Source organism: Eublepharis macularius, chromosome 2 (genome assembly GCF_028583425.1).
Source record: "Eublepharis macularius isolate TG4126 chromosome 2, MPM_Emac_v1.0, whole genome shotgun sequence".
In the NCBI taxonomy this organism is placed as follows: domain Eukaryota; kingdom Metazoa; phylum Chordata; class Lepidosauria; order Squamata; family Eublepharidae; genus Eublepharis; species Eublepharis macularius.
Genome location: NC_072791.1, coordinates 168,563,655 through 168,591,631, shown reverse-complemented (window position 1 = coordinate 168,591,631; position 27,977 = coordinate 168,563,655). Strand labels below are relative to the sequence as shown.

Here is a 27,977-nt window from a genome sequence, read left to right as displayed (position 1 = left end):
TAATTAAGTAAACATTATTTGCTTTTAAATATGTTTTCCCTTAGGTATTGTTTATTTCAAATAAAACAAGACTACATTAAGATATTCCAGAACTATACACAAGAAAATAAACATTTAATGCATTCATTCTATACACAGTTTTATACAGTTTTATTGGGTTTTCAATTTTAGCTTCTGCACAGCGGGTAATATATCAGTTAGATTTCTGACCTCTAGAGAAAGAAAGAGGAGTAGTGTAAGTTACATCCTTCATAGTCAAGTTCTCAGCTGCTTCTAAATTTCTGGTGTATAACTGCAAGGGATAGAGTTCTACCCATTAAGCATTTAATTACAGTTGTATACCCTGAGATGGTGCTACAGCTGAGTTAAGAGTGAAGCAGAGGTCCTTGCTGACAAGGCTGGCACACTACATCTCTGCTAACAAGAGCTGAACTGCTGTATTAAGAGTATTGCTTCCTTTTTTTTTTTAGCTGACAATGTAAATACACTTAATTTAACCATCAGCTATGAAATGTACTGAATAGCCTTGAGCAAGCCGGTCTTTCTTCCAGGGTTGCTGTGAGAATATTAGATACATGGACGCAGCCTGACTCTGAAGGCAACAGGACACAAATAATAAAGGCAATTAAATCTTGTCCATCTGAATAAGGTAATAATTTTGAATAAGGCATAAGGTGGCCCTGGAATTTTAAAAAATGCAGTTAATTTCTCTGCTTCCACATTCCTAGGCTAAAAACAGTAACTACAAACCACTGGACTTCAAATAGGAAAATTAAGCAGCTTGGTTGTTCTTGGGTAAAAAGGAGAGCTTCCTCCCTGACTACTAGGGGAAAGTAGCCAGTGATCTGAAACCAGAGTACTTCTGGAATGTGTAGGCAGAGAAAATCACTTACCTAGAACACACAGCAAGTCTTCAATAAGAGTTTGAAATGCTGGGAAAAAGTCATCATGTTCTTCTAATCTGTTGATAATGCTGAAGAGAAGCAATTAAACCAAACATTCATTCCTTGGAAGTTTTCTTTTCAGACAAGCCCACTGGGCTCTGCTATACATCTTAGGCTGCCAAATTTTAAGCTGCTCCTTAAGGAGAATCCTTTCTATATAGAAAAGGCAGACAATTCCACTGATGAATTACTCGCAACATGACATTTTTCCTAATGTCCAGCCAGTACATTCCCTCCAATGTTGTTTTGAGTCTTATTCTCTGTTGCCAACAGGAACAGCTCCTTTCCCTCTCCTAAGTGACAACCTTTTAAATACCTTCTTCAGCATGTGTGTGCCATTATTTTATGGCTACAAGGGAATGTGCTCCTTCCCCATTGTAAATGCACCCATTGCTTCTGCCATCACTACAGTGAGGCCGCATGTATTCACTGATTCTGGCAGTGACAAGTGGTATAACTGAATTACCTCACCGTTAAAAGTACCAGATTTTAACATTTGAAGATACATACTTCTCTGCTGTGTCACTGTAGTGTGTTAGTATACACTTAGCCTTTAAAGAGAACAAATGGCAGATACGAAGGCTATGTGATCCATGTCAAGTAATACAGCGCACATCTACCCTTGTTTTAAGCACATAAAACAGCAGTTAGAGCTATAGAGTAGTGATCCACTCTACATGTGATGGTAGGGGGACTATCACATGTACAGTGGATCACTACGGTCCTACAAGCCTCCATCCCTAGACATATTGAGTACATCTAGCAACTGTAGAAGATTTCAGTATTATTTACTTTCACACTACTGTGTATTACAAGCAGTTTAGAACTGACTAGTGCCAATGGGAATTACACCTTCCTCAGAAGGGACATGTTTACTAAAGTCTACCTGAAGAAGGATTTGTTTGTTTGTTTATTTATTGCATTTCTAATCCCCTACCCTGCAAATAGGCTCAGAGTGGAGTTCAACATATATAACATAATATAAACATAATAATTTAAAACCAGATAAAACATTAGTAAAACCAAGAATACAATTTCTGAAAGGCAGTGGCGCACACATTGCTCGACCCAACAATAACAATCCATGGGACTGGGCAGCCAACTGCTAGATGTTAGCAGAACCATGACCCCGCGCCCCCCTCCATGGCAGAAGGCCAGTTCCACGGCCTGCCCACCTCAACCACAAATTTTGCCTGGTGGAACATCTCTGTCTTACAGCCTGGCAGAAGGATAGCAGTTTCAGCTGGGCCCTGGTCTGCAAAGACAGAGAGTTCCACCAGGTGGGAGACAGGACTGAAAACGCCCTGGTCCTGGTCAAGGCAAGGTGAACCTACTTGGGGCTGGGGACCACCAGAAGATGTTTGTCCATTGAATGGAGCGTCCTCCAGGAAACATAAGGTGAGAGGCGGTTCTGCAGATGTATATATGCCTGTTCTATTTGTGGGATGGGGGGCAGGCTTTTGCTCATTTCCTAACCCACATTTGGAAAATTTAAGATACCAAAAAAAAGCTACAGTTTTTAAGTTACAACAGTATGCCACAGCAGCTACAGAAGAAAGTGGCTGACTTGAGTTTATATACAGTTTTAACTGGACATTAATATTGCCTTCTATTCTTTAAGCCAACAGAAGAGAGACTGAGGTTAATTTCCACAAGTGAAGAGTTCTGTAGTTTCCTACTGAACAGCATGTCTTTGACAGTTCAATTGTAACTTTTTTTGGAAAGTGTTTTCTAAAACCTGAGGTCTGGCCTTAGGCAGTGCTCGAGGTAAGCCTGGAGGTACAGATACAGAAATGTGATGAAGCTACACTTAAAACAGCATAAAGCAGGACAAACCTGCATACTGTTCTCCACTGACACAGGGCTGGCCCACATGCCACTGCAGCTACACTATATGCTCAGGAGCTGGTGCAATCTTTAAATCCTAAACACCATTTCCAGCAGTAGGATCAGATACTACAGCATTAGTTCAATAGCCCTTGTGGACCTATCATGTTGTCCATGGAGAGTCAGATATTATTCCAGCAGTAGCTTAGCAACATCCTAATAAACCTGCTCAGCTACCAGAGAGCATTTATCACACAAGTGGATCTTGTACAAAAAGCCTTGCGGCTCTGTATAAGGCAGAAAAGTTACTACAGTCTGGATTTGTGTTTATTTCTTCTAAATTTAGTCCAACTGGAACAGGAGGTACAGTTGACTTCTGAGGGTCAGATAATGCCATCGTAGAATGAGTTTACCTGAATCATTCAAGGGTTACTGCTAATTATGCATACCTTTGGATATCTTGTGTTCCCAGGAGCTGCTCCACCTGCCAGGTCACATTCTTATTAAGTATACTGCATAGTTTTCCAACCGTATTCACCAGGACACTGGGTGAGGTTGAGCCATCTAGGAAGAGTATCAGATTAAGTTTCCAGAATAGGACTGGTTACATTAACAATGCTGTGGCTAATACTGCATTGCAAGTCATAATAGTTCTTATTAACCAGATAAAAACACCAGATAAAAACACATTGCCTTGTTTTGTTAACAGATGTTGCTTTAAAAATATATAAGCCAGACTTATCCCACCTTCATGAGATTACATACCATCTTCACATCAGACAACTACAGCTACACAATATGTCTTGCTACTCTAAAAGACTGCATTTATCACCATCTCCCAAACCGAAAGCTCTTACTAATAAATTTTGATACTTCCAAGAACTGGATCAACCTGTATCTCATCTAACGATTATCACTAAATCCTACCCAGTTTCTATATTAAACAGCTCAAGAAGCATCAAGTTTTTCCTACCCATCATCAGTATCTTAGAAGAAACAAACAACCTCAGTAAATTCCCCACTAGGCATTTTGTCCAGCTTTGATCGGCTGAGAAGCAGGTTTCCCCGCTGCCCTGCTTCTACACAGTGTCATGGTGTTCTTGTACACCTTTCAACTTTTCCCGGCTTCCCTGTAATCATTCCTAAACCTGCTTTACTATGATATTTTTGGAACAGTCAGCAGCAAAACTGGAGAGAGTGCCATGTGCTCAGGGAAGTCTGAGCAATGCTGGTCCCTCCCACATTGGCCCCTGTGGCAGCCATTCTTCTCCTCCATGCCACTAGGGGACTTTTGATGGGATTTTTTTTTGTAAGTCAGTAATTGACATATTGATATATAGCATTATGCTACAGTGATTCAGCATTTACTGATTTGAAAAGACCTTGAAAAAGGGGAATACGCCATGTGGAATCCAATCAGCAGTTGCTTCAGCAATAAGAAAACTCAAGAATCATCACCATATGGAAGTCACCTGCTGTCACAAACTCCTCTTGCATCTCTTATTCAAAACAGTAATTTCATAGTGCATGTTACCTGAAATGCTATGACATCACAGTGCAGGCTCCCAGGACTCTCATGGAAATTTCCCCTCCTTTCACTCCAAAAAGGGAGCCAAGCCTTACAGCTAAACCACAGTTCTACAGAACCGCAATGTGGGTCTCTGTTTAGTTTTTGGTACTTCTCATAGGAGTTCAGTTTCTGACACCGCTTTGAAACAACCAGTCAGAAGTGATATATAAAATCAAACTTGGTGTGGCAAAGTGCAAAGACGAACCAAGGAAGTCAATGAAGCAGAAGCACAAAACCCTTTGGAAGCCTAAAGAATTCCATTTTAAGTGACATGCCTCAAGCTAAATGCCCTGGAAATAGGAGCAAACTTTCCTTTAGGCAAAAGGCCACACTGTCTAAAAAAGCACAAGAAAACATAACAAACAATATAGCATTCATACGAAACATTAATAGTTTCTTTTACAAGCCAAAGGATATGAAAGTTTCCTTTGACATTCAATCAAGTATGTCCCTTAGTTGCAGAATGCTGCAGACTAAGTACATAAAATGCCAAGAGCTAATGCTGGTTAGTGCAAACGTTTTATGCTGCAGTCAATGGCATCATTCCACTCCCTCTACTTCTTTCTAAACACTACTCAGTTGAAGGGGCAGTGAACAGCCAGGGAGCATACACCACTGGTAAAGGAATGGACCTTGGTTTGGAGACTGCTGAGATCCCCATGCAAAATGTGTTATAGATGCTGCAACGAAGGACCCTGTGATATGTCTCCAATTATTATATTTTCAAAAGTCAGAGACCAGCTTCTTATAAGCAAGGTCTAGTTTATCCTGTACTGTTTTTGAACAGAGATGAGGGAGAATGGATTATGGATTATGTTACTGTGGGGTGATAGTATTAGTATGCAATACCATACCTAGTTCTAAAAGGTCATGAAGGTTTCTCATTGCATTGGTCATTTCTCCAAGCTTTGTGTAAACTTCATTCATTCGAGGATAAACTCCTTTCAACGAATTCACATCAAACAGTTTTTGAAAGTGAGAGACAATCGCATACAAGGTCTGAAGAGAAGGCACTTGAGAGTTCTGTAGAATGTCAGCAAGGGATAGAAATGGAGAGAAATTTCAACCCAGATATAATTAATAAAGAAACACTGTGGAGGTATCTTATTTAGTCTAAAATGTAGGAATCTCCCACAGATAAATGTTGGTCTGAAGGTCGGTTTTAAAAACAGACTAAACAGATAGGTTTAAGCAAACACAGCCAAAGCTATCCTTTGAAATGAAGGAGACTGAGAACCAAGATAATCTATTAAAATGGAATTTTGCCAGCATCCCATTTGAATCCTTGTACTGGATCAAAACACTACAATCTTTACTGATACATGTAAAATAAATACATTTCAAACTGAGAGTTTAGAGGAACAGCTTTTGAAGATTACCTTTTCTTTATTTTCTACTTCTTCAGACACTGCATCCACTAGGAATTGAAGGCTTTCGACTCTAATATGTTCATTGTCATCCTGCACCGTGACTGTATGCCAAGGCACTAGTTGCAGCAGTAACTTTTTCAAGGACTTGTGTACGTTCTTGGAAGAACAAAATAAGAGACAAAATAGATCCCCTTTTAATTCATATGCTTAGCCTAGAAATAGCAATGCTTGCATTTTAAGTGGCTCCCTTTGAACAACACAGATGATACTCTTATGGTACATCCAGGCAGCCGTGTAAATTGTTGGCCCAGCAGTGGTCCTATTAATTCGCAGCACCAGCCATCTCAGGCTCCAGGCAAGAGGTGCCAATTTAGGCGAGGCCTCAGCCAGCTCTACTTCAAAGTGAAAAAGAGGGAGGAGGTTAATATTTATAGCAGAAATCTGCACCAAAATAGTTTCTCTGCTGTAAAAGCAGCTCCCTACATCCAATGCATTGACATGTTTAAGAGGGGTCTCCATTGGAAAAGAACATAAGAAGAGCCCTGCTGGATAAGAACAGTGGTCCATCTAGTCCAGAATCCTGCCTCACGCTGTGGCCAACCAGTTATTATGGATGGCAAATAACAGGGCATAGAGGCCTTCCCCCGCATGTTGCCTCTGGAACACATGCTCTGCACCCCAGGTTTAAAGAACATGTATGTTTTATGGCTCTGGTTTTTAAATTTATTCTCATTCAGATAATTTGTATTTAAATTATTTTTGTGTTGGCAATGTTTAATTGTTAGGACAACTGCATAGAATTCTTAACAGTAAAAGCAAAAAAAAAAAAAAAGAATTTTTAACTAATTAGGTATTTCCAAAATAGTATTCAAACATTTTGTTAAAGTTGCACAGAAATAACACTATCAGTTTACTGACAATCAAAGGGAGAAATTCAGAGCCCACTACCCTTTTCAGACAGTCTGAAGGCAATAATTTAGAACAAGAATCCCCAACATGATTGGCTCTGCCTCCTGTGGCAGCCATTTTGTAGTTGCACTCACCACCCTGTGTCTGAATTCCAAAGGTGCCTACAAGCTTAAAAAGGTTGGGGAGCCCTGATTTAGAAGGTAGCGTGTAAGCAAGATTGCAGCAGCCATCTCTGCCCAATTTAAGGTCTTTTGCTGGGATGCACTGTACACTGTAGCCATTAGAAGCGCTTCTCACATGACAAGGAACTCTTAAGGAGATCATCATACACATATTAAGGTTTACTTGTGGAGGTGCCCCTGAGGACTACTCGGAAGCAGTCATCAGCCCAAAACACACCACGCTGTATGTTAGCCAGGCCATGCATATGATGATAGCACTACAACCACAGCACTGACAATGTTTGCTTCCAGATCCAATTCAAGGTGCTGGCTTTGACCCTTTACATACCCACATACCTAATGGACTGACCATCTCTCTCCCTGTGAACATGAACAGACGTTAAGATTCTCACAAGAAGTTTCTCTCATCTTTCCCCTGAAAGGAAGTGAGATCTGCAACTGCCAAGGCAAGAATGTTCTTTTAGTGGCCCCATCCTTATGGAACAGGCTGCCAGTTCTCTTGATCAATTCTGACAGCAAAGTAAGGCTGTATTATTTGCATGGGAGAAGGCTGTTCCCTGATTTGGTTCCAATTGCATTAATGTGCCATTTTCTGAATTATTTTTAATCGGTTTGTCTGTTCTATAAACTAATTTGAACAACAAGGAAAAGAGGTATATGAATACAGTAAATAAGTTTAAACACTTATACTCTATACATCCATTACAGTATAGACTGTATAAATTCATTACAATGAATAAATTGGGGATGGAGCTCTCTTGCTCTCACCCTCTCCTATATGGTCACTTTCTCACCCACTTACATCTTAAGAAAATGGCTAAAGTGTAGGGTAGATGGGTGTGAAAATTTGTATTTACCAAAAATTTCTTGATTTGCCAGAAAGAAACTTTTGCTGTGTATTTTTACTTGAGGAGAGATGAAAGCCTATATATCACTATATCAGTGATTAAACGCCTTCAACAGTTGTTTTCTTAGCTACTACTTCAAGGGCCTTTACCTTCAAGCTGTTTAAACTGTGTACTTTCATCTCTGGAAAATACTCATCAGACCTCTGAAGAATGAGGCCTGGTCAGTGGCAAAAGACAGACTGTAAGTGAAGACAGGCAATACCTTTAGCGCCATTAACTGGTCAGCCCACATTTCAACAGTAGGAAGGAGGTGCTCAAATCCACAATCCCGATCGTCCTCTTTGAGGCCACTTCGGGGCAACCCTTTACTCTGTTTATATATCACCAGAGGAGCTCTTCTTGGGCTTCTTATAACAGAGTCAATGCTGGACAACAGCTGTTAAGAAATATTTTCTGAAGGTAACGTTCTGACATAAGACATTTTATAGGTTGTTGATTCATAGGGTCACATAAGTAAGAAATGACTTGACAGCACATCTCTTACACACACACACACACACACACACACACACACACACACACACACACACACACACACAACATTCTGACAAACGTCACCTATTCACTTCTGCAGACATCCAAAAAAGCTCAAATGACACTTGCCGATCAGATCCATGTAATTGAAGCTTTAGCATACCACAGTATTTTCTTCAATGAAACATGCACTTTCGAGAGCCTAAAAATTGTGCACTATCTTTCACTAAATAAAACGACTACATTCTTTAATGTACTGTGTTTTTTAAAAAAACAACTCACTCTGTCTTGTAGAGCTTTGAGTTTTAGTAAGCAGAAGGCATAACCCAGCCTGACTTAAATACTTTTACATCCCATTAATTTTACTAGATGCTAATTAAAGAGCTCCTACTGAAATCAACAAGATTTACAAGTGCTTAACTTTAGCTAGATCAGATACAGGGCACTGCTGCGATGGACTTTCACATATAAACCAGTGTTGTCAGCTTCCTTTCCTTTCTTCCTATGTCAACTGCAAAAACAGCCACTCTAACTGATCTTCAAATCATGGTATATAGAACAGACATAAGCGTAATTGTTCATACCTGAATAATATATTGGATACTCATTGCAATGCAGGGTCTCTCCCTAAAGGACCGATGTTCAAAGATAGGCATTTTATAATGCAAACTTTTATACTACATATCTCTGCTGTCCAATTTCTTACTCAGTTCAGATACAGTGAACAAACCAGGATTTGTATGTGTGTGATAGACACAAATCTGGTTAATTGCCAGGCTTGTGCATCACCACCATAGCCAATCTTTTACTTCAATTTGAGCCCTCTCAATGCATGTACCTTCACTAACCACAGTTTGTTTCTTTCCCAGTAACTGGAATTCTCCCCACCACTGCACCTTGTTAATTTGTTTTATTATTTGTATATTGATTTTAGTTTTTGTTTTTATCAATTTTAACTGTTCACCGCCCAGAGCCCCTGGGATGGGCGGTATATAAATTGAATAAATAAATAAAAATAAATAAATTCTTAACCATGGTTTAATGCTGCAAGACTTTGGTCTTGGCATCTGACACTCTAGCGGTGCAGTCCTAAGCAGAATTACTCCAGTCTAAGATCATTGATTTCAATGGGCTTAGACTGGAGTAACTTTGCTTAGGATTGCACTGTAGGAGTATGTGAGGCTGGCATTTAAGAAGGGTCATATCAGTCATGAATAAACTGTTTGTTCATGATAACTGAGCAACCATCTTGTATGCTCTGCTACCCAAAGTGTCACTATATGTTTTTGGAGCAGCAGCACAGGAAATACTGCATAGGTATTTAACAGTTAGAAGTTTTCATGCGTCAGCCAGAATGAAGAGTATTGTGAACCCTGAGAATATTATTTCTTTGCCAGATGTGAATATTGTAACCCATAAGGGCAGAAGATACAATGAATGCCATAAATTTCTTACTGCATGCTGAAAGAAAAGGGACAAAGGATTACCTATTTTTCAAAAAAATCATGTATTTTCAATTTTAATTTAAGGGAATAATATCACTGCATATTTTTCACTTTAAACTCAATCACTATCTGCCTACCTGGAAGTATCTTCTACAGGTTTCCTGCAGCTGTTCTCCTCCTGTAGTACTTTTAAAGTCTTTATTTTCTATCAGATTTTCTTCATCACTGTCACGTGACCTACATGGTAGACAACCCCGCCAATTATACCATAAATAAAAAATAATTTCAACTCAAGTCTTATTTGTACACTGGATCCAGAGGGGTATCTGACCAAGGAGTTGAGGGGACGCTAAGCAGGATGTACAACACTAATTTTTTTCTCCAGGACATGGTATGAGTACAACTCTTCCATATTCCTATAAGTCTCTTGAGTGATTGTCAGGCTAAAAGAAGCATTAAAGAGTTATGCTCTGTTCCTTCTTTCTCATAGCATAAAATAAGAGAGCAATCAATCTCCAAGCATGGGGGTAGTTCCCCATTCCTAGTGGAAGCAAACAGACCAAACATCTTTGGTCACTGATGGACTCTCTGCCAGGCCATGGGCCTTGGGAGATGACTCACCAAGCCGGCTGCTCATACCAGCACTGCATAATTTGAGTACTAAGTAATCACTTGAACTCAGCCAATCTTATATTTTCTAGATCAGTGATGTGCAGAAGTATAGATTAAAAATGATTAAGACAAGAAGGGCGAGAAGGAGATCCAACCTCCTCCTTTCAGCTCCTGTTTCCTGCCACTTTGCATAGAAGGTTGAGGCTGCACAGGCACAACTATCTGCAATACCTGGGAACAGTACCAAGGCATAATACAATACCCACTAGGCCTGCCCTCCCCAAACACACACTTCTCTTCTCCCATATCCCACCATTAAGGGCATACTTAAGATTTCTATTCTCTACTTTGGAAACAGGTAGACTAGTAGTCTTCAGAATAAATCTAAATAAATGATCCCTACTTTGCCTGTGTAGATCTTCAAAAACAGACATAATTTTTTGATATTTAAAAAAGGCATAGTTACTTGAGGTTCTTCAGTGTTTTTTCCAGCTTCTTCACTTGATGTTTGTAAAATTTTAATTCTTGCTCGGTTGGTCTAAAAGTTAAAAAAGTATTTTCAGCATCTGAGAAACCGGAAAATAAACAGAAGATGCCACTTCTTTTCTAAGTAAATATTTAGCATGTATGATAAGCCAAATATCTGCAGATTTGAAATACCTCCACATTGTTGGTAAACGTTATTTGTGCTCAATTCTCTCATTTCACAAAATATTGTTACAGCCTCCATGCATGGCCCTCAGGACATTAAAGGCCATTTGTCCTAGAAAAGGAGCTGGACAGCCACCATCCAAGCACCATCCATTCTACCATCAGAGGCAGAGCAGCACCTGGCATTTTTTCTGCTTGGTCCTTAGGCCATAAAAGATATCCTGTCCTGGGTGGAGAGGCTTACACATTCCCTCAACAATGGGAAATAGTATTGGAAAGGGGGGAAAGATAATATGCTTGTTTTATTGTAAACTACTTCGAGCACCCAGAAAAGGCAGTAAACAAACTCACTTGATTTCCACCTCTTTCTTGAGATTTGTATTTTCATGTAACAACTGTTCATTTCGGGCCCGTGTCTCAATTATCTGATTCTGGAAAGACTTCAAAGATGATTATAAATAGGTAATTCATAACAGTATTCATAACAGTTTCAAACCTTCTCTCTATGGCCCTCACAACAACTCTAAATAGACTATTAGTGAACATGCTACACTGAGAGAAGGGAGCAGTTTACAGCATCTTACTCAGAGAATCAACAGGTGAACTGTGACCTGAACAAAGCAATCTGAGAATGTGAAACCACAGATGGAAATTCAAACATATCACCACCTTCCTAAGTTACAAAATCAATTTGATAAATGGACACATCCAGTCCTTTCTCAAGAGTGAAGTCTCATAATGTTCAAATAATACCCATGGGGCTGAAGAAGAAATACCTTGATGCTTGTAGCACTAACACATCAAAGATGGAGATATTTAAGTGGTGACAAAAAATAGTCCACCCATTGATAGGTTACTAGAGAGCATCAGAGGTTCACAAGGACTCTCATTTCTGTAAAAGCCCAGCTTTCATGTCTTCAAAAATCAAGCCTTCCAGAAAAACTGTCTCTCTTCTACCCAGTGTGGGAAGGCAAAGGATCTTGAGTACACAGAATCTGTCATATACTTCCCAGATGAACAAATGGTGAGCTGAAGGAAACCACCTTGATATCATACATAGAATATGGTTTCCCTCCCCAGCTGGGTAGAAGATTGGGGCAGATGCCCCCTTCCCCTCTGCACCTATGAAAGCCCATCCAATAGTAGTATTGTAGACATAAGGAAAAATGAAGTCATAAATTTTTTCTCTCCCCCCGCACCAAACACATGATGAACAGAACAGGACAGCAACCTGTGGAGCCACTCCTGAACTCTAAAAAAGCCTGTTTTTGAATGTTGGAGGGAGCAAATAACCACCTCTCTATGAATTGGCTGCCATCTCCAGATCTGGACTCATGACTACATACTAGTTTCTCACCATGAGCAAAGCTCTGTAATTAGCAGTAGCATCTGTTTTCAAGAATTCATCCTTGTCTTTTCCTCCTCCTTGTGTATGATCCGTCTCCTTCTTATATTTCCTATGAATGAAACAAAGTTAAAACATCTCTCCAATAAAAAAACGAAAAAGCATGAAACTAAACAGAGTTAGATCCACACCATCATGCCTTTAGCAGGACATTAGTATCTCAGAGACAAGAGGGCTGCTGCCTGCATATCTGTTCTGCTTACAGCAGTGCTTTTTTCTGGCATAAAGCCCCCTGCCCAATTCTTTTCTGCTAGTAAGAAAGCCTCTTGCATCAGTAGAAGGCTCCTCGCAGCAGAGAAAAGCATCACTGGTAGAAGAACTCGAGCAGCAGGTTCCAACTCATCACCACAACAGCACTACTGATTTTACATTGCTCCATTTTCCTACCTTAGTTCTTTCTTCATTTGGTTGATCTGAGATTCATAGTAGTCAATTAGACTAAAAATCCTAGAGAGAAAGGTAGAAGTATTAAGCACATCAGCACACCCAATATAAATTATAAGCACCAAAACAATGGATAAATGTGTTCATACGCACACCGAAATATTAAACCACCCATACAGTTAATTGTACCTTGTATCCAGGGAGAATCTTGAATGCATTTCATTTTATACATCCAACACACAATATTGGCGTTGGATTATTTCAAATGGTCTCTTGTGAATCCTACTTATGCACTTGTAATGATTTTATTTCCGAATAGTAAGTACAGTTATGTTACTTCCTACAGCAACCACTCTCTCATTTGTCTTCTTTATACTGAACTAATTGTAATAAGCCAACTGAGAATCCACAAAACTGGGGAGCATGGGAGAGAACTCATGGCTAGAGATGGGCACAAACCTGAATACGAACCAAAAAACCCCACGAACCAGCCCAGTTTGTGGTTTGCGAACCAGTGGTGTGTGGAAGCTTGTTTCCATGAATTTCCATGAACTGGTCTACTGGTTCATTTGAAAATAGCAATGCCTCTTTCCCTGCCGCTCTGAGCAGCAAGGAAAGGGGCATTTAAACCCACGGATCAGCTGCTTGTCAGGGAGATCCCTGACAAGCAGCTGATCATTTAAACAGTGGGGCTTGGCTGCCCGGCCAGGAGTTCCCGGCTGGCTAGCCAAGCCCCACCTGCAGTTTAAGTGGCCATTTCCCCGCTGCTCAGAGTGGCCATTAAACAGCCCCCCAGCTGTTTGTCGGGGATCTCCCTGACAAGCAGCTGATCAGGGGTTTAAATGCCCCTTTCCCTGCCGCTGCTAAGCGGCCGGAAAGGGGCATTTAAACCCAATGAACCATGAACCACGAACTGGGTCGTGAACTTGCCCCAGTTCGTGGGAGTTCGTGGTTTCTGGTTTGTGAAAATGCCACGAATCGCACAGTTCGGGGGGTTTTGTGGTTCGTGCCCATGTCTATTCATGGCAACCTCTTCCCTCCCATGCAACGGCCACTAGAGATCAAGCCCAGTATGCCAAAAGGTGCACTGTCTCCAAGCCCAATTCTTCTCCCCCTTCAGGGGGGCTTTACAGACTCAGGCTCCTTTGAGGGATTTGGGCTGAGCTGAATATATAGTTCATGCCAAACATCTAAAAGAGCTTACTAGTTTATCAGCACTACTTTCCCCAGGATTGTCTCAAACTATTCAACTATTCAGCTGGATATGAGAAGCAGTTTAATTCACAGCATACACCACCTAGAAGTCCAAAGCCAAAGATTTGGAAACACTGCAATGGTTGCTGTATTCACTCCAAAATTAACAACCATGACCATGTTTCTACATGGTCTAGAAATAAGATTATTTTCTCCCTTTTGTTGCTATTCAGTGTGCAAGGTGTGCCATTTCCACACTTCTCTATTAATTCTGAGTATTCTTAATTAAATCTTTAAGGGGTATTTAAAGAAGAAGTTCAAGTTTGTCTCAATGTATGTACAACCTGATCTTACTGTTGCTCATGAATAGAGGCGACATCAAATTCTGCACAGGTGTAAACTAGTCAGCATCCTGTTCATCACTATCAGTCTCCTGGGCTATTCAGCCAATATTCCTTTATGCTTGGCTGCTACATGCAAATACTGGGCCAACTACCATTTTCTAAGCTATTTTACTATTATTCAAAATTATTGTAAAAAAAAAAACTTATGAAAAACATCAATCTGAAAAATCATAAATTCTAATCTCAATCCTAAATAGTATTATTAAATAGTATTAATAAGTCTACTAAATAGAGAAAGAAAAGGCTGGGGGCGGGTGGAATGGAATGCTACCCTCAGGCATACATCAAGCCAAATTCCCTAGTCCCCAACAAGATCCTGTAAACTGAGAAGGCGCTCCCTTTCACAGATCAAGGCCATTTCCTGGCTTATTTTTATTTATTTATTTATTTATTTATTTATTTAAAGTGCACGTGCATATAATGCAGAGGAGTTAGCCGTGTTAGTCTGTAGTAGCAAAATCAAAAAGAGTCCAGTAGCACCTTTAAGACTAACCAACTTTATTGTAGCATAAGCTTTCGAGAATCATCAGTGAGCTACAACCCATCCTGGAAAATGATACCTCTCTCTCAGAAGCCCTGGGTGGAAGACCTCTCCTTGCCTACAGACAGCCCTCCAATCTTAAACGACTTCTCACTTACAATCATGAATCGGCCAGCAGAGTCACCAGCACAGGTACCAGGCCCTGCAACAGACCCAGATGCCAGCTCTGCCCCTATATCTACCCAGGGAATACAATTACAGGACCCAATGGCATCAACTACACTTTCTCTGGCTCTTACAGCTGCTCATCCTCCAATCTGATATATGCCCTCATGTGCCAACAATGTCCTTCTGCTCTGTACATTAGACAAACCAGCCAACCTCTACGCAAAAGAATAAATGGACACAAATCTGACATTAGAAATGGAAACGTCAACACTTCAATCTACCAGGACATTCCACCAAAGACTTAAAGGTTGCTGTGGTTCAACAGACACCTTTCAAAAACAAAATCCAACGGGAGGCTGCTGAATTGGAATTCATATGCAAATTTGACTCAGTTAGGCTGGGACTGAATAGGGACTATGAATGGTTATCTCATTATCAGAAGTAACTGATTTCCTTAACAGAAGAAAACTGATCTCCATATCAGAAGCAGCTGTTTGCATCTACTCCTCCCTCCCCTCTCCTCCTCTATATCTGACGTTTCTTCTTGCCCTCCATGCATATAATGAGATACACTACATTTGCAGTAGCACAGGTCGAAAAATCCCTAGAGTACTGTGCAGGGGTGTCTTAATTCCTTAAGGTCAATGCTCAAAGAACAGACATTACAGTGTCCACAGGGGAAATGCCCCAGTGGTAACTTATTCACTCCAGCTGGTAATTTCAAATCGGAATGTACTAACAGATCCTTCAGGCACTTAGTCCTTCTGTATCCAATTTGTGGAACATTGCTACACCCTGGGACATCCTGTATAATGTGTCAATTCTTTTTTATTATCTCAGTTATCTTTAATATACGTGGGTAGCACTTCCCGGCCCATCTGTTTACGAATACAGGAACATCTTTCTAAAATTAGAACCCAGAGCAGGAAAGCACCTCTGACCCAACATTTTGAATGTCATCATAAAAATGAGAAAGAATTACAATTCTCAGTATTAGAAGTAATTAAACAGACAGGTTATACAAATAAGGTTTTATTGCAGACTGAAGCCAGATGGATTTTCAGATTAAGAACCCTAACCCCTAACGGTCTCAACAACGAAATTGATTTTTCAGCCTTCTTGTGAAGGTTTGATATCCCACCTCATGTGCAATACTTTTCACCTTATGTGCAATAAATTTCATCTGGATGTTATGTGATGTATAGCTGTTCATGTGACAGGGTATTATGAATTGTATTTTTCAATATAGGTACTTGTAATGAATGAACATTTTAAATCCAGGATGTTATTTATTTATTTATGATATTAAATGATGAAATTGTGGTTGATTATGGAAATAATGGAGTAGTTGGATGGTTCCCTTTAACCTTGGGAACGAGTAAGATGAGAAGTATATAAGTGGTCCGAATGGGAGAAACTTCACCCCACTGATATTGACAAATTTGTAGACGGAGGTTTGAATATGTTTGAATACCTGTGTATATTTTTGGCTGCAGAAGACTGTAAGTAATTTATTGTTCATGATAGTTTGTTTGGATGAGAAATGCCCAGGAGTAAAAATTACTGTGACTTATTGTGATTTATTGTAGAAATATTGGCCGTAAGAACCCCTGAAACAAGCAGAATTATATGAGGCTGGCCGAGCTCGTTGCCAGCTGTTTGGAATTAACGTCGGAGTTCTCCCCCACATCTTGGGAGACTAATGGCGTTTACGACCTGATAGAGAGCTATGAATGTATTGGTTCTGGTTTTTGGCATTCTCAATGTATGAATGGAATATGTTTTGTATATAAGTAGCTTCACATGTACTGTCTGTTGGGGACTTATGTATATAAGTATTTGATATATTGAATTACTTCTATTAAGGATTTGTATATAAAAGAAAAAAAACTTTGATTTTGATACAAACGTAAGGTGTATATATTTTCACACCCTTGTTGTACTTCCTTGAGCTTGGGCTCTCTGTGTTTAACACTTTGTTATAGCCAGATCATGTGGTCAGCAGCTGCATAGGTTCTCAGAGCAGCACAGAATAACAACAGCAGTGGGACCAAGTCACACTGCTACAGATTTCAGGGAGAACAGTGGGCTTATAAATGTTTTAAATACAACAACCCAAAATTACAATATCGGATGTTACCCAGGAAGGCTTAAATTGTTAAGCAATGCTTAAACCTACTCAGTACTACAATTGAAAATTTGCAAGTTTGCTGAATCCAAGATGTGCACAGAACTTCCACCGCCCAAGAGTAAACCTCTAAAAAATTACGCACAAGTACTTACTGCTGATCCAAATGAGTTCTTGGAGCCTGTTTGCAAAACTGACGGAACATTTTTTTCTGTGTAGCAATACGGTGCTGCTCTTCTATGCCCATCTTACAAAGTTCCTTCTGCAAACGGGCAATAGTCTCTTCTTGTTCTTGCAACTTCTCCGCCTGTCGACGATATTTTGCCTACAGGTCATATAAAGCAAGTCAGTTAAGAAAAGAGAAGGCAGGCCAGGGTAATCAATGCACTCCTTCAATCTCATGGGCTTCCAACTATTTTCTAGAAGGAAGTATGGGAGTGTATGAGGACAGATAGCTTAGCTTCTCTTACAGTTACATTTAAAATTTATCATAATCCTTTTACAGCATATCGCTGCATCAATTTTCTCTGCAAATACCTGTGAAGATTGCTGATCTTTCTGAAGCTCTTTGGCTTGGTTCTGCTGCTGGCACACTTTAGCGATGGACTCATCTTCCAACTGCCGTATTTTGGATTTGATATTCTCCACAATGATGTCTAGATCGTTGGCTCGTTGTTCCTGGCGAGAAGCTCGACTTCGCTCCAAGCGTATTTCATCTCTGTTTTTTTAAAGGGAGGTGTTCCTTCAATCAAAGCAAGCCACTAACACACTGTGAAGTTAATCACAACAGGCAATGCTTCCTACTGGTCTGGTTGCCGTTCATGAACATTATCCTGAGCAAAGCATCAATCTGGTTTGGTCATATTCAGGGAGTCTTATCCCTCAGGCAAAGCTAGCTAGACTTGTATTCCTTGCCCAGAGAACAACAAGGCACGCCTGGTCTTCTGGGACATAGGCATCTCGACCAATCACTCCTTTGAGGCAGTGAAAAGAGTGCGACAGCTCCCAAAATGCCATAACAAAGCAAGAGAACACTCTAGCCCTGCCACATCACACACAGGAGCCACAAACAAGGCTCATGGCAACATAAGTACTGCTGTGAGGATCAGATCATAGTTATCTAGCCTAACATTCTGTTGCTTTCAATAAGGCCAGCCTCTGGCTCATGGCTAGTATTATAAAATGGGAATCTGGCAAGAGACAAGGTCTATGATTAGAAAGGAGCAAGCATAAAGATAGCTTCCTTCCACCCACCACTTTAATTTTCAGAACGTTCTGTTCTGATGTAATAGGATGGCACATAATTTTTTGCAACTTTTTTACCTAAGCTGACGATTATCTTCTATGAGGCCACGGACAATTTTCCGTTGACGCTCTGTCTCTTCCACCAGTGTTCTCAATGCATGCCGTATGGCTTGTGAAGAATGTCTGTCCATAACAATAATATCTATATATATACATATATTTAAAGAACACAAGTTGGAAAAGATGCCCATTAAAACACATTGCTATTTACAACAACTCACAGTACAAGAAGCTGGTTGGAAAGAGGTACACAAAGACAGCAATGCATAAAGAAAAACAAAAAAGAAAAAGCCCTGCTGGATCAGACCTGTGATCCATCTAGTCCAGCTCTCTGTTCCCACAGTGGCTAACTAGATGTTCCATGACATGTACAAGCAGCACCAAAAGCCAATAACTGTCCCCACCCCCACCCATGCACACACACAATACAGCAGCTAATACTCAATAGCATAAAACCTCTAAACATGGAAGTTCCATATGACCATCAAGCAAACTGCCATTCTTCCATGAACTTAAAGCCTTTATTTAAAAACCTATCCACGCTATTCGTCATCACCATGTTAGATGAAAACGAATTCCACATCCATGTGCTACTGTTTCATTTGCTTGTTCTGATTCTACTAGCAATCGATTTCACTGGATAACACTCCTCACGTTCCTATTTGACGAGGAAGACAATGTTCTCTATCCATTTTCTCCATACCATACATTTCTACATAAACATTTATCATGCTCCCTCCTTTGTTGCCTTTTTTCCTGAACAAAAAAGCCCAAAATTCTTTAGTTTTTCCTCACAGGGGAAGGTTTCCAGTTGCTTAATCTGGTTGCCCTTCTTTGCAACTTTTCTAGCTATTTTTGAAGTAGAGTGATCAGAACTGCACATAGTATTCCAAATGTGGGTGCACCACTGTTTAATACCACTGTTTAATGTTTTAATGTACAATGCAGGAAGTTTTCTTAATCCCCTTATTAATAGTCTTGGAGTTTGTTCATTTGATCAGCTGGTTTCAACAGAATACACTATGGTTCTAACTTATGAAAACTTTTACCTGTGTTAGCCAGCAGAAGGCATGCTACCAAAAGTATTATGCTACACCTTGATCATACTGATTTTCTACAGGTGCTATATTATAATACAGGTTATGCATAGAAATCTACCAGGTTATCACCTATAAGTTACAGCATCATTACAGAGATGTTGGCCACACTTCCCTTTTCACCTTTATAATGTAATAATGACATTCGATTTATATACTGCCCTTCAGGACAACTTAATGCCCACTCAGAGCAGTTTACAAGGTATGTTATTATTATCCCCACAACAAAACACCCTGTGAGGTGGGTGGGGCTGAGAGAGCTCCAGAGAGCTGTGGCTGACCCAAGGTCACCTGTAGGGGTATATCTATGAGAAATGAAAATTCATATTGAGACCCACAATGAAGAATTTGAGCAATTCTATTTTGGCGATTCATCATTTTTTAATTAAAAAACTAGCTTTTTCTTACCTGACACATTTCTGTTACCTCCAGGTTTAGCAAGGAAGACAGGTCTTAAACCGTGTTGCCGTAATACCTTGTTTAAATTTGCCCATTCTTCTTCCTCTTCCTACATTTGCAGTGAAAATAGGGGCGGGGGGGGAAGGCTATAAGTATCATACAGCTGTATAGTGTACTGTATTTTTAGTTAGTCCTCCACTGGAAGCTTATAAAATTCCTTCCATTTATTTAATGTGCCACTAGTTGACTGTCAAAATATATATGCCAGCAAACATGTCACAGTTGCAGAATAAGAGCCCCACAACCAAAAATTTCACATTAGTTTTAATATCCATTTGGTTCAAGTCACATAACAAGGAAAGCTACCTCAAATTCCTCCATATAACATTAGCACAAAAGGGTTTCTTGCCCTTTTGTACAACTGAGAAAAACGTAATGATTCTATACAGTTCATTTTATTATTCAAACATATCAATGAAAACAAGTTGCAAACATTACATAACTTTTTTCAGATCTGCATAAATTCCACAGGCTCCCCCTCTTCCTTCTCTTCAACACTGTCCTAGCTATTTCAGCCATATCTAATAGTGGCTCATAATTAAAGACTCTGAATCTTGTAACAAGCCTTTCACATATTTAAACCAAGCACTCTCAGACATATATAGAACAAAAAAAAATTCAAGTGGCCAAGCAGAACAAACGGAAGGAGAGAAACAAAAAGGAGGACACTAAAGTAAAAAAGCAAAATCCTACCAGACAGGAAGCAAAATTACCTCTTTGTCAGACTGCTTATCTTTTCAGAAAGTATTTCTTTGCCCTTTTCCTTCATACCTTGATTTTTACACACTACTGCTTCCTTAGCAGCAGATCCACTGACTCTAATTTCCAGTGTTTCCAAATGTGGCCTGCCCTTAACTTTGTATTTATGCAGTATCTTTCTTTTAGAAAACACGGAACCAAGCCTTCACTGTTTCATGTAGGTAGCCCTATTGGTCTGCAGTAGAACAGCAGGATTTGAGTCCAGTGGCACTTTAGAGACAACCAAGATTTTTCTGGATATAAGTTTGTGAGAGTCAAAGTACCTGAAAAAAGGAGCTTTGACTCTTGAAATCTTATACCCTGAAAAATCTTGATGGTCTCTAAAGTGCCAGTGGACCCAAATCAAGCCTTTATTGCTTCACTATATTCTAAAGAGCTGTAATGTATCCCAGTATCAAAACTTGCTACAAATCCCTAGGATAAGATTAATACATTTACCTATTTCTCCAAAGCAAGAACTCCAAAACATAAAGATGTATTCAGATGTCACTTGAAACCAATATACACATCAACACAGCTGTGCTTGTGCTTCATTCCTTTCCTCTCGCTTCTCATGCAGAGAACTAACTTGTTACCTATGATACATGGAGGCAGGTGCACAGGCTAACAGGAGTTGAAATCTCTCCCCACAAGCCAAAATTCTACACCAGATATGGATTTATATCCCCAGTTTGTACAGGGAAACTAACTCCCTCATACCTGAATTTATGTATCACAAATAATCAGACTTACTTTCTAACCAGGATTTTCTATGCAAAAAGGGAAGGGGTTTGTGCATATGTCAAATTTAAATGGCATTTGAACACAGCTAAAGTAACTCCCTATCTCCAAACACCTTGTAGAGGCCCCTGAGCTTAACTGTTTCAGAGAAGCTCAACATATTCTATGCAGACTCTTCTATACAGATCGTTTCAAGGGAAGAGTGCTACCTGATATCCTACATGATCCTTACTCCATGGCTCAATGGGCAGCCTTTCTGGATGAGAATTCACCACCACAGAACTTGACAAGGTGTCTCCTGGCAAGACACAACTCTGGGAGCTCTGAAAACCAAAACCACAGGAATTAAATCTATGGATTAAGACCATGTTATTCTTGTAACAACTGATCCCTTAGTACAATAAAATGACATCAAACTAGGTACAAGAGACTGAACGCTTAACTCCAGCTTCTGATAACTCACTTTGTGATCTATTAAAATTCTAGACTGAGAAAATTTCAATAAGAATGTGCTGACAATGTCTACAAAAGAAAGATTCACCGTGTCATTGCTTTGTCCTTCCCACCTTTTTTTCACAGCTTATAAATAATAGAAAGCTGAAAATAGTCACAAATTAGGGAACAGATTTATGTATTTGTATGCATGGGACCCTTTTTGTTGCACTTAAAAACAAAGTTTACAAGGCTTCCTTGTTCCTGAAAAAGTTATATATTAAAATTATATAACTGTGTTACTGCAAGAAGCACGGGTAGTATTTTTGCTTCTAATTTACTACAAAAAGGTTTATAATAGTTTGTGAGTATTGACTATTTGTAATATAACTGGAAAAAATTAAGTTTCCCCTGCAACATTTTAAAGAATTAGATTCTATTACTGACCAAACACATGTGGAATATCGTATTATTGTTAACTGCCCACTTATTCTATGTATATTTAATGTTTATGTTGATTATTTATGCAAGGTTCACACACACACCTCTGTCATAGTAAATTATTTTGGAGTTGCAGGTTCAGCTGACTGGAGAACAACGTCTCAATCTCCACTGGAGCCTGGAAATATAACATATAGCAGGAGATCAGTTTAAAAGGTTATGGCGTTGATCAGTTTTCATTATGCAGTAATAATGATCGTAATACTTCTCGGTTTCTTTTCCATTTCAAATAGCTCAAATGTTCAAAAGTCAGTATATGATCATAAGCCTATATTCGTCACAGAATAATAAAGAGTCTGGTAGCTTATGCTACAATAAAGTCGGTTAGTCTTAAAGGTGCTACTGGACTTTTTACTATTTTGCTACAGACTAACACGGCTAACTCCTCTGGATCTATGATTCTTCACAGAATTGCTCATCTCCCTCAAACATATATACATACGCATGTGTAAAGCTACTGAATATAGTTGGCTTTATGCTGAACACACAGCAAATCAAAACAGAAGACACACAATCATGTTCCATCTTCAAGCAATAGGCCCCTGATTTCTATTTTTAAAATTCCATTTGCCACCTTCCTAATATCATCAAGGCACACCTGAAGAAGAGGACTGTATGATTCTAAGCACTTAGAAACTTAAGTGTTTTGCATCACCATTCTGATAACACAGGTCCGAGCATGAAGACCCACCAAGTGAAAAGCAGCCCATGCAATAAATCTGCTTGTGCGCTAGGTCTAGTAGATTGCTGCTACAAAGCAATTGTAAAACTTTACATAGCAACCATGTATGATCATGGTCTCTTCACTCTCTCCTACATTAAATGATCATACATCAGTCAAATCGTGGGAGGGAAGGCAGCATGGTACAGCCTGATCGCATCAGATCTCTGAAGCTAAGCAGGGTCTGTACTTGGATGAGTGAACACCAGGAAGACTCTGCAGAGGAAGGCAATGACACCTCTGCTTTTCACTTGCCCTGAACGACTCTTGCTGGGGTAGCCATAAGTCGGTTACAACATGACAGCCCGTACACACACACATCAGTCAATACTTCAAAAGAGACACAAATAACTTCTGAAAGCTACAGTCCTGTCTACGCTTACCTACAGAGACCTACTGCCAAGTAAACATCAATCAGATTGCAAATGTCTGGTGCAAAAACACAGGCACCAGACAAGTAAAAATATCAGTTAACTCAGTGAGACTAACCAGTAAATACAAAAATCAGGCTGTACAACAGTAACAGAACAGTTCTGTAAGAGATGTACTTCCATTAGTACCTCCATACAAAGGTTTTCAAGTTACTCAAAACCACTGAGCTGAGGAGAGTGCTTTTTTACAAACAAGTACTCAGTGTTAAAAACTTTGAAATGGCTTCGTTGTTTCAGCCACCCGTTGAAGACCGAATTTCTTTATTGCAGCTATCAGCTAATTCCAAATTGCAATATAAAGCAATCTTCCAAAGCCGTAAATCGCTTTGACCCATATGAGAAAACAGAACATCATCATCACTGGTTTTAAATTAATACGCCTAATGAAAGCTTTGCAGAAAAACCTTTCAGTGTAAAAAAGAGCCCAGACAGCAATGTTCCGAACACGTGGAAGCAACATCACTTAAGCAGGGATCACGGATTCTAGCAAGGATTCCACGCCCGCCCCTCCCCCCACAACGCTCTTCTGTCTTCTTTGAGCAAACGTTCTAATGCCCATTGTCTCGCACCCTGCGCGGTACAAAAGCATTGCCTCCCACCTGGTCATTTAAAAGGATGCAGCCGTTCCCGCTCTCGGGTAAGACGCTGCGGTCTCCGGCCACGGCCGTTACAAGCGGACTCTCAGGTTGGCCGGTGCAGGAAGTAAACGGTCTCGGACCGCCCCCAGGGTTGGGTTTCAATCTCCGCCCTCCGGCCGCTTCTTGGCTCCGCCCGCCGAGCGGGGTGGCGGGAGGGAGTAAAAGAAATCGACAGAGAAGGAAACGAATTCGAGATCGCGTTTTAAAGTTTTGATTTAAAACTCTCCCTTTCTGCTTCGTGGGATTTACTTTTGAGCAAAGTTGTCTGTGGGAGCGCGCTCACATTGCATTCTTGAAAAGTCTATTCAAGACGTATTGTCGAGGCTTTCACGGCCGGAGAAAGATGGTTGTTGTGGGTTTTCCGGGCTGTATTGCCGTGGTCTTGGCATTGTAGTTCCTGACGTTTCGCCAGCAGCTGTGGCTGGCATCTTCAGAGGTGTAGCACCAACAGACAGAGATCTCTCAGTGTCACCAACAGCTGCTGGCGAAACGTCAGGAACTACAATGCCAAGACCACGGCAATACAGCCCGGAAAACCCACAACAACCATCTATTCAAGACATTTTGCTGGAGGGAGAGCATATCCTTCAGCAAACTGCACCCAAACATATCGCACTATGATTGTGCTGAAGCAATCATTTATAATTGGATTATTCTACAGAAAAGCCAATCCACTTGCAAATGGTTGTTGTAGCACAATATCTAATGCTGTATGGATGCAGGTGATTGTGAAAATTACGTCCATGAGACTGGAGTTTTCCAGCATGTGTCACGGCTTTAAGACAGCAATATTACAATTTGAATCTCCGAGGAAGAAAGGCTAGCACCTTGCTTAGAAGAGGATGGAGAATAGGCTGCCATCCTACTCTTCTGAGTTTGTACCTCGAAGATTGTAGCCAGCCTAAATTTAAACATGCTGATCGGAGAAAGGATTACTCATGTGACTCTTTGCAGCCATATGTGATAAGTTACTATGCCAACTCAACAACAAATTTCAATTGGCAGCAGCACAGTTCAAAGAAAACTAGCTGTTTATTATAACATTAGATTTATATACCACCCTTCAGTTTGACTTAACACCCACTCAGCGCAGTTTACAAAGTATGTTATTATGGCCCCACAACAACAAACACCCTGTGAAGTGGGTGGGGCTGAGAGAGCTCCTAGAAGCTGTGACTAGCCCAAGATCACCCTGCTGGCTTCAAGCGGAGAAGAGAGGAATCAAACCGGTTCTCCAGATTAGAGTCCCGCACTCTTAACCACTACACCAAACTGGCTGCAACATCCACTTTTATTTTGTCCCATTAATGTCACAATCAGTTCAGGCCTCAGTGATGCTACTGGACTTGCACTCTGACAGAAAGTAAAGCCATGTTGACAGCTTAGGTGAGTAGCTGTGTTGGTCTGCCGTAGAACAGCAGGATCCGAGTCCTCTGACTCTTGAAAGCTGACACTCTGAAAATCTTGTTGGTCTCGAAGGTGCCACTAGAATCAAATGCAACTATGTGGTCAAGCAAGGACGGACAGTTGTCCTCCTCCTCTGTGCGTGCATTGCCACTGTGAGGTACTGAAGGAGAAAATGCAGGCAGAAGCAGCCTCATAGCCAGTAACTGTGCTGTTAAAGGCGGCGGGGGCGGGGGAGGAAGAAAAGACCTCCTGGAACACTTCTGGGGAGTTATTTTGGCTAAGTCCCTGGCCTATGGTTGTAATCAAGGATGCTCCATCCATAGGTTTCAGCTACTGATGCCATTTTGTGGTTGCTGAAATGATGCAGAAGCTGGGCCAGTCTGCTGCTCCTTTCCTGCTCATTATAAAGAAGGAAAAGGAATCTGTCTACCATTTTGAACTGAGGCCGGTTGGTTCCTTCCCAGAGGAAAGAGAAAGAAAGCTACTGGTACCTCAAGGAGCATGATTTCTTCCCTCTCTCAGAGGAAGTAGGGAACAGTGAATGACTTTTTTACATGCCAGGAAGAGGAAAGATTCTCATCTTTGTACCTGTTTGTTTTTGTAAACTGCCCCTTGGACCTGTCCCCTTTCAAGTAAATTATTACCAGGACTATGTGGAAGCTCCTGCCTGCATTCCACCTCTTCAGCATCAATGAACTTATCTAGACTGAATGATGTAATTTGTGATTCTCAAGGTTCATTTGACTGGTTTGGGGTGGCAGCATAAAACCAGGAGGCTAGTGTTTCAAGATCTTCAATGTGGGAAGAGGAATGGGCTTAGAGACAAAGACAAAGGATGCCTATTTGACAAAACTTTCCCCCAAGAACTAAGGATGGAGACATCAATCAATGAATGGATGTTTATATTTGTTTAATGCAGACTCAGAGACCCACCTTTTGCTGTTAGGCAGCATAGGACCCACTGAGCTGCAGACATAGCATCAGGATATCATGTAAGAGAAAGTGGAGGAGACAGATTTACGACCTCATTGATATTAAGGTCAAGAACTTGGGGGTAATAGGCCATCACCAGGGGTGTACTACAGTGTGGTACAAGCCAACACAGGCAGGTTCAGAGACACCCCTCCACTCGCAAAAGCTCTCCACTGCCTTTGCTCTCTTCTTTTGCACCCAGCCTGGTCACCATTAATCCAGTGATTCTCAACCATGTATGCAATGCCGACTCCAGTATGCAAGCATGGAGCATTGGAGACTTCATTGATGAGTATGGAAGATTGCTGGATCAGGCAGGGGGAACGAGACAGGACGCAAGGGAAAGTTTTCATGGGATGAGGGCTCTGTCACAAAAGTGTATAGAGCACCTCACCTGAATGGGGTAGAGGTGGCTGGATCCTGCCTGGTGGGAGTATGGAATGCAACTTTTGTGGCATATATATGTATGTAAAATGGCATATAACATATATTCTGTATTTCAATCAGTGGAAAAATATTTTAATTCCTCAGATCAGACATGATCTTATTAATAAGCTATTAGCCGCTGCTAAAAGCACAATTGCTGCAAATTGGAAATCACATAATCCACCAACAATAGACAGTTGGTTTCCTAAAACCAGGGATCATTAAATTTCTGCTAAAATAAATGATAATATATATGAGACCGAACATTATCCAAACACAACAGACTTTCTAGAAAAATGGTTCCCTTTTTTGAGTATATTACAACCAGGAGTCATTTCGTAGAAAAAGAGCTGGAGGAACTCATTAGCATAACTCATTAGCATATGCCACACCCTTTGCCATCACTGGAAGTGTCATTAGCATAACTGGTTTGCATATGCCACATCCCTTGACATCACCTATCCTGGCTGTTTTGAACCCAATCCTGGTCATTCAGGGCTGAAATTGGGCCCAAAATGGAAAAAAGGGGCACAAAATGACCAAAAGTGGCAATTTTGGGCCCTTTTGGGCCCGGATCAGAACCGAAATGGCCCAGATCAGGTTGGTGCTGGACAAGGGAGAGTTCCCCTGCCTGGCACCGACCCGATCCCCAGACTGTTTTGGCCCCAATGTGGGCCGTTTTGGCCCCAATCCAGGCTGAAACTACCCAAAATGGCTGAAAGTCAGGTGGGCGGGGCCACCTGACATGTGACCTCTTTGGAGAACTGCCAGAACTGCATTCCTGCATGTTCCCCTTCAAAATGAGCCCTGATTACAACTAATAACATTCAACCCCCTTTAAGCTCCTATCAATCATTTATAAGTTTGTAAGATATTTTAGAAAACATCTTAATATTATAGTACATCGCATGACTACAGAAAATAGACATCATGAATAGCAATATTGTAAATAGTTAAAAGTTGTTTTGAGTGTCTTGGTTAAAAACTTGAAATTTTAAAATTTGTAAAAAGTATTATATAGGTTATCTTGTAACTTAACAATAAAGTTCTTGG

General features: G+C 40.5%; 1 protein-coding gene across 2 annotated transcripts; it reads right to left on the bottom strand.

Annotated features, from left to right (window-relative positions):
* Positions 1-53: 53 nt before the first annotated feature.
* On the bottom strand, positions 54-24,166 carry CEP70 (centrosomal protein 70). Of its 2 annotated transcripts, XM_054971164.1 has the most exons (19): positions 24,081-24,166; positions 22,374-22,447; positions 21,606-21,719; positions 19,867-19,966; positions 18,380-18,503; positions 17,594-17,774; positions 17,212-17,381; positions 12,685-12,744; positions 12,250-12,349; positions 11,244-11,332; positions 10,708-10,779; positions 9,767-9,866; positions 9,617-9,645; positions 7,913-8,075; positions 5,721-5,867; positions 5,196-5,364; positions 3,221-3,335; positions 894-973; positions 54-212 (listed from the first exon to the last, which is right to left on the bottom strand). In XM_054971164.1, exons 2-19 carry the CDS (start codon positions 22,380-22,382, stop codon positions 151-153), a joined length of 1,884 nt encoding a protein of 627 aa, XP_054827139.1. In that variant the 5' UTR covers positions 22,383-22,447; positions 24,081-24,166; the 3' UTR covers positions 54-150. The 2 variants fall into 2 exon arrangements, with proteins under 2 accessions (XP_054827139.1, XP_054827140.1); XM_054971165.1 differs by lacking the exon at positions 9,617-9,645 and having other exon boundaries at positions 7,913-8,086.
* Between the last annotated feature and the right edge of the window lie 3,811 nt (positions 24,167-27,977).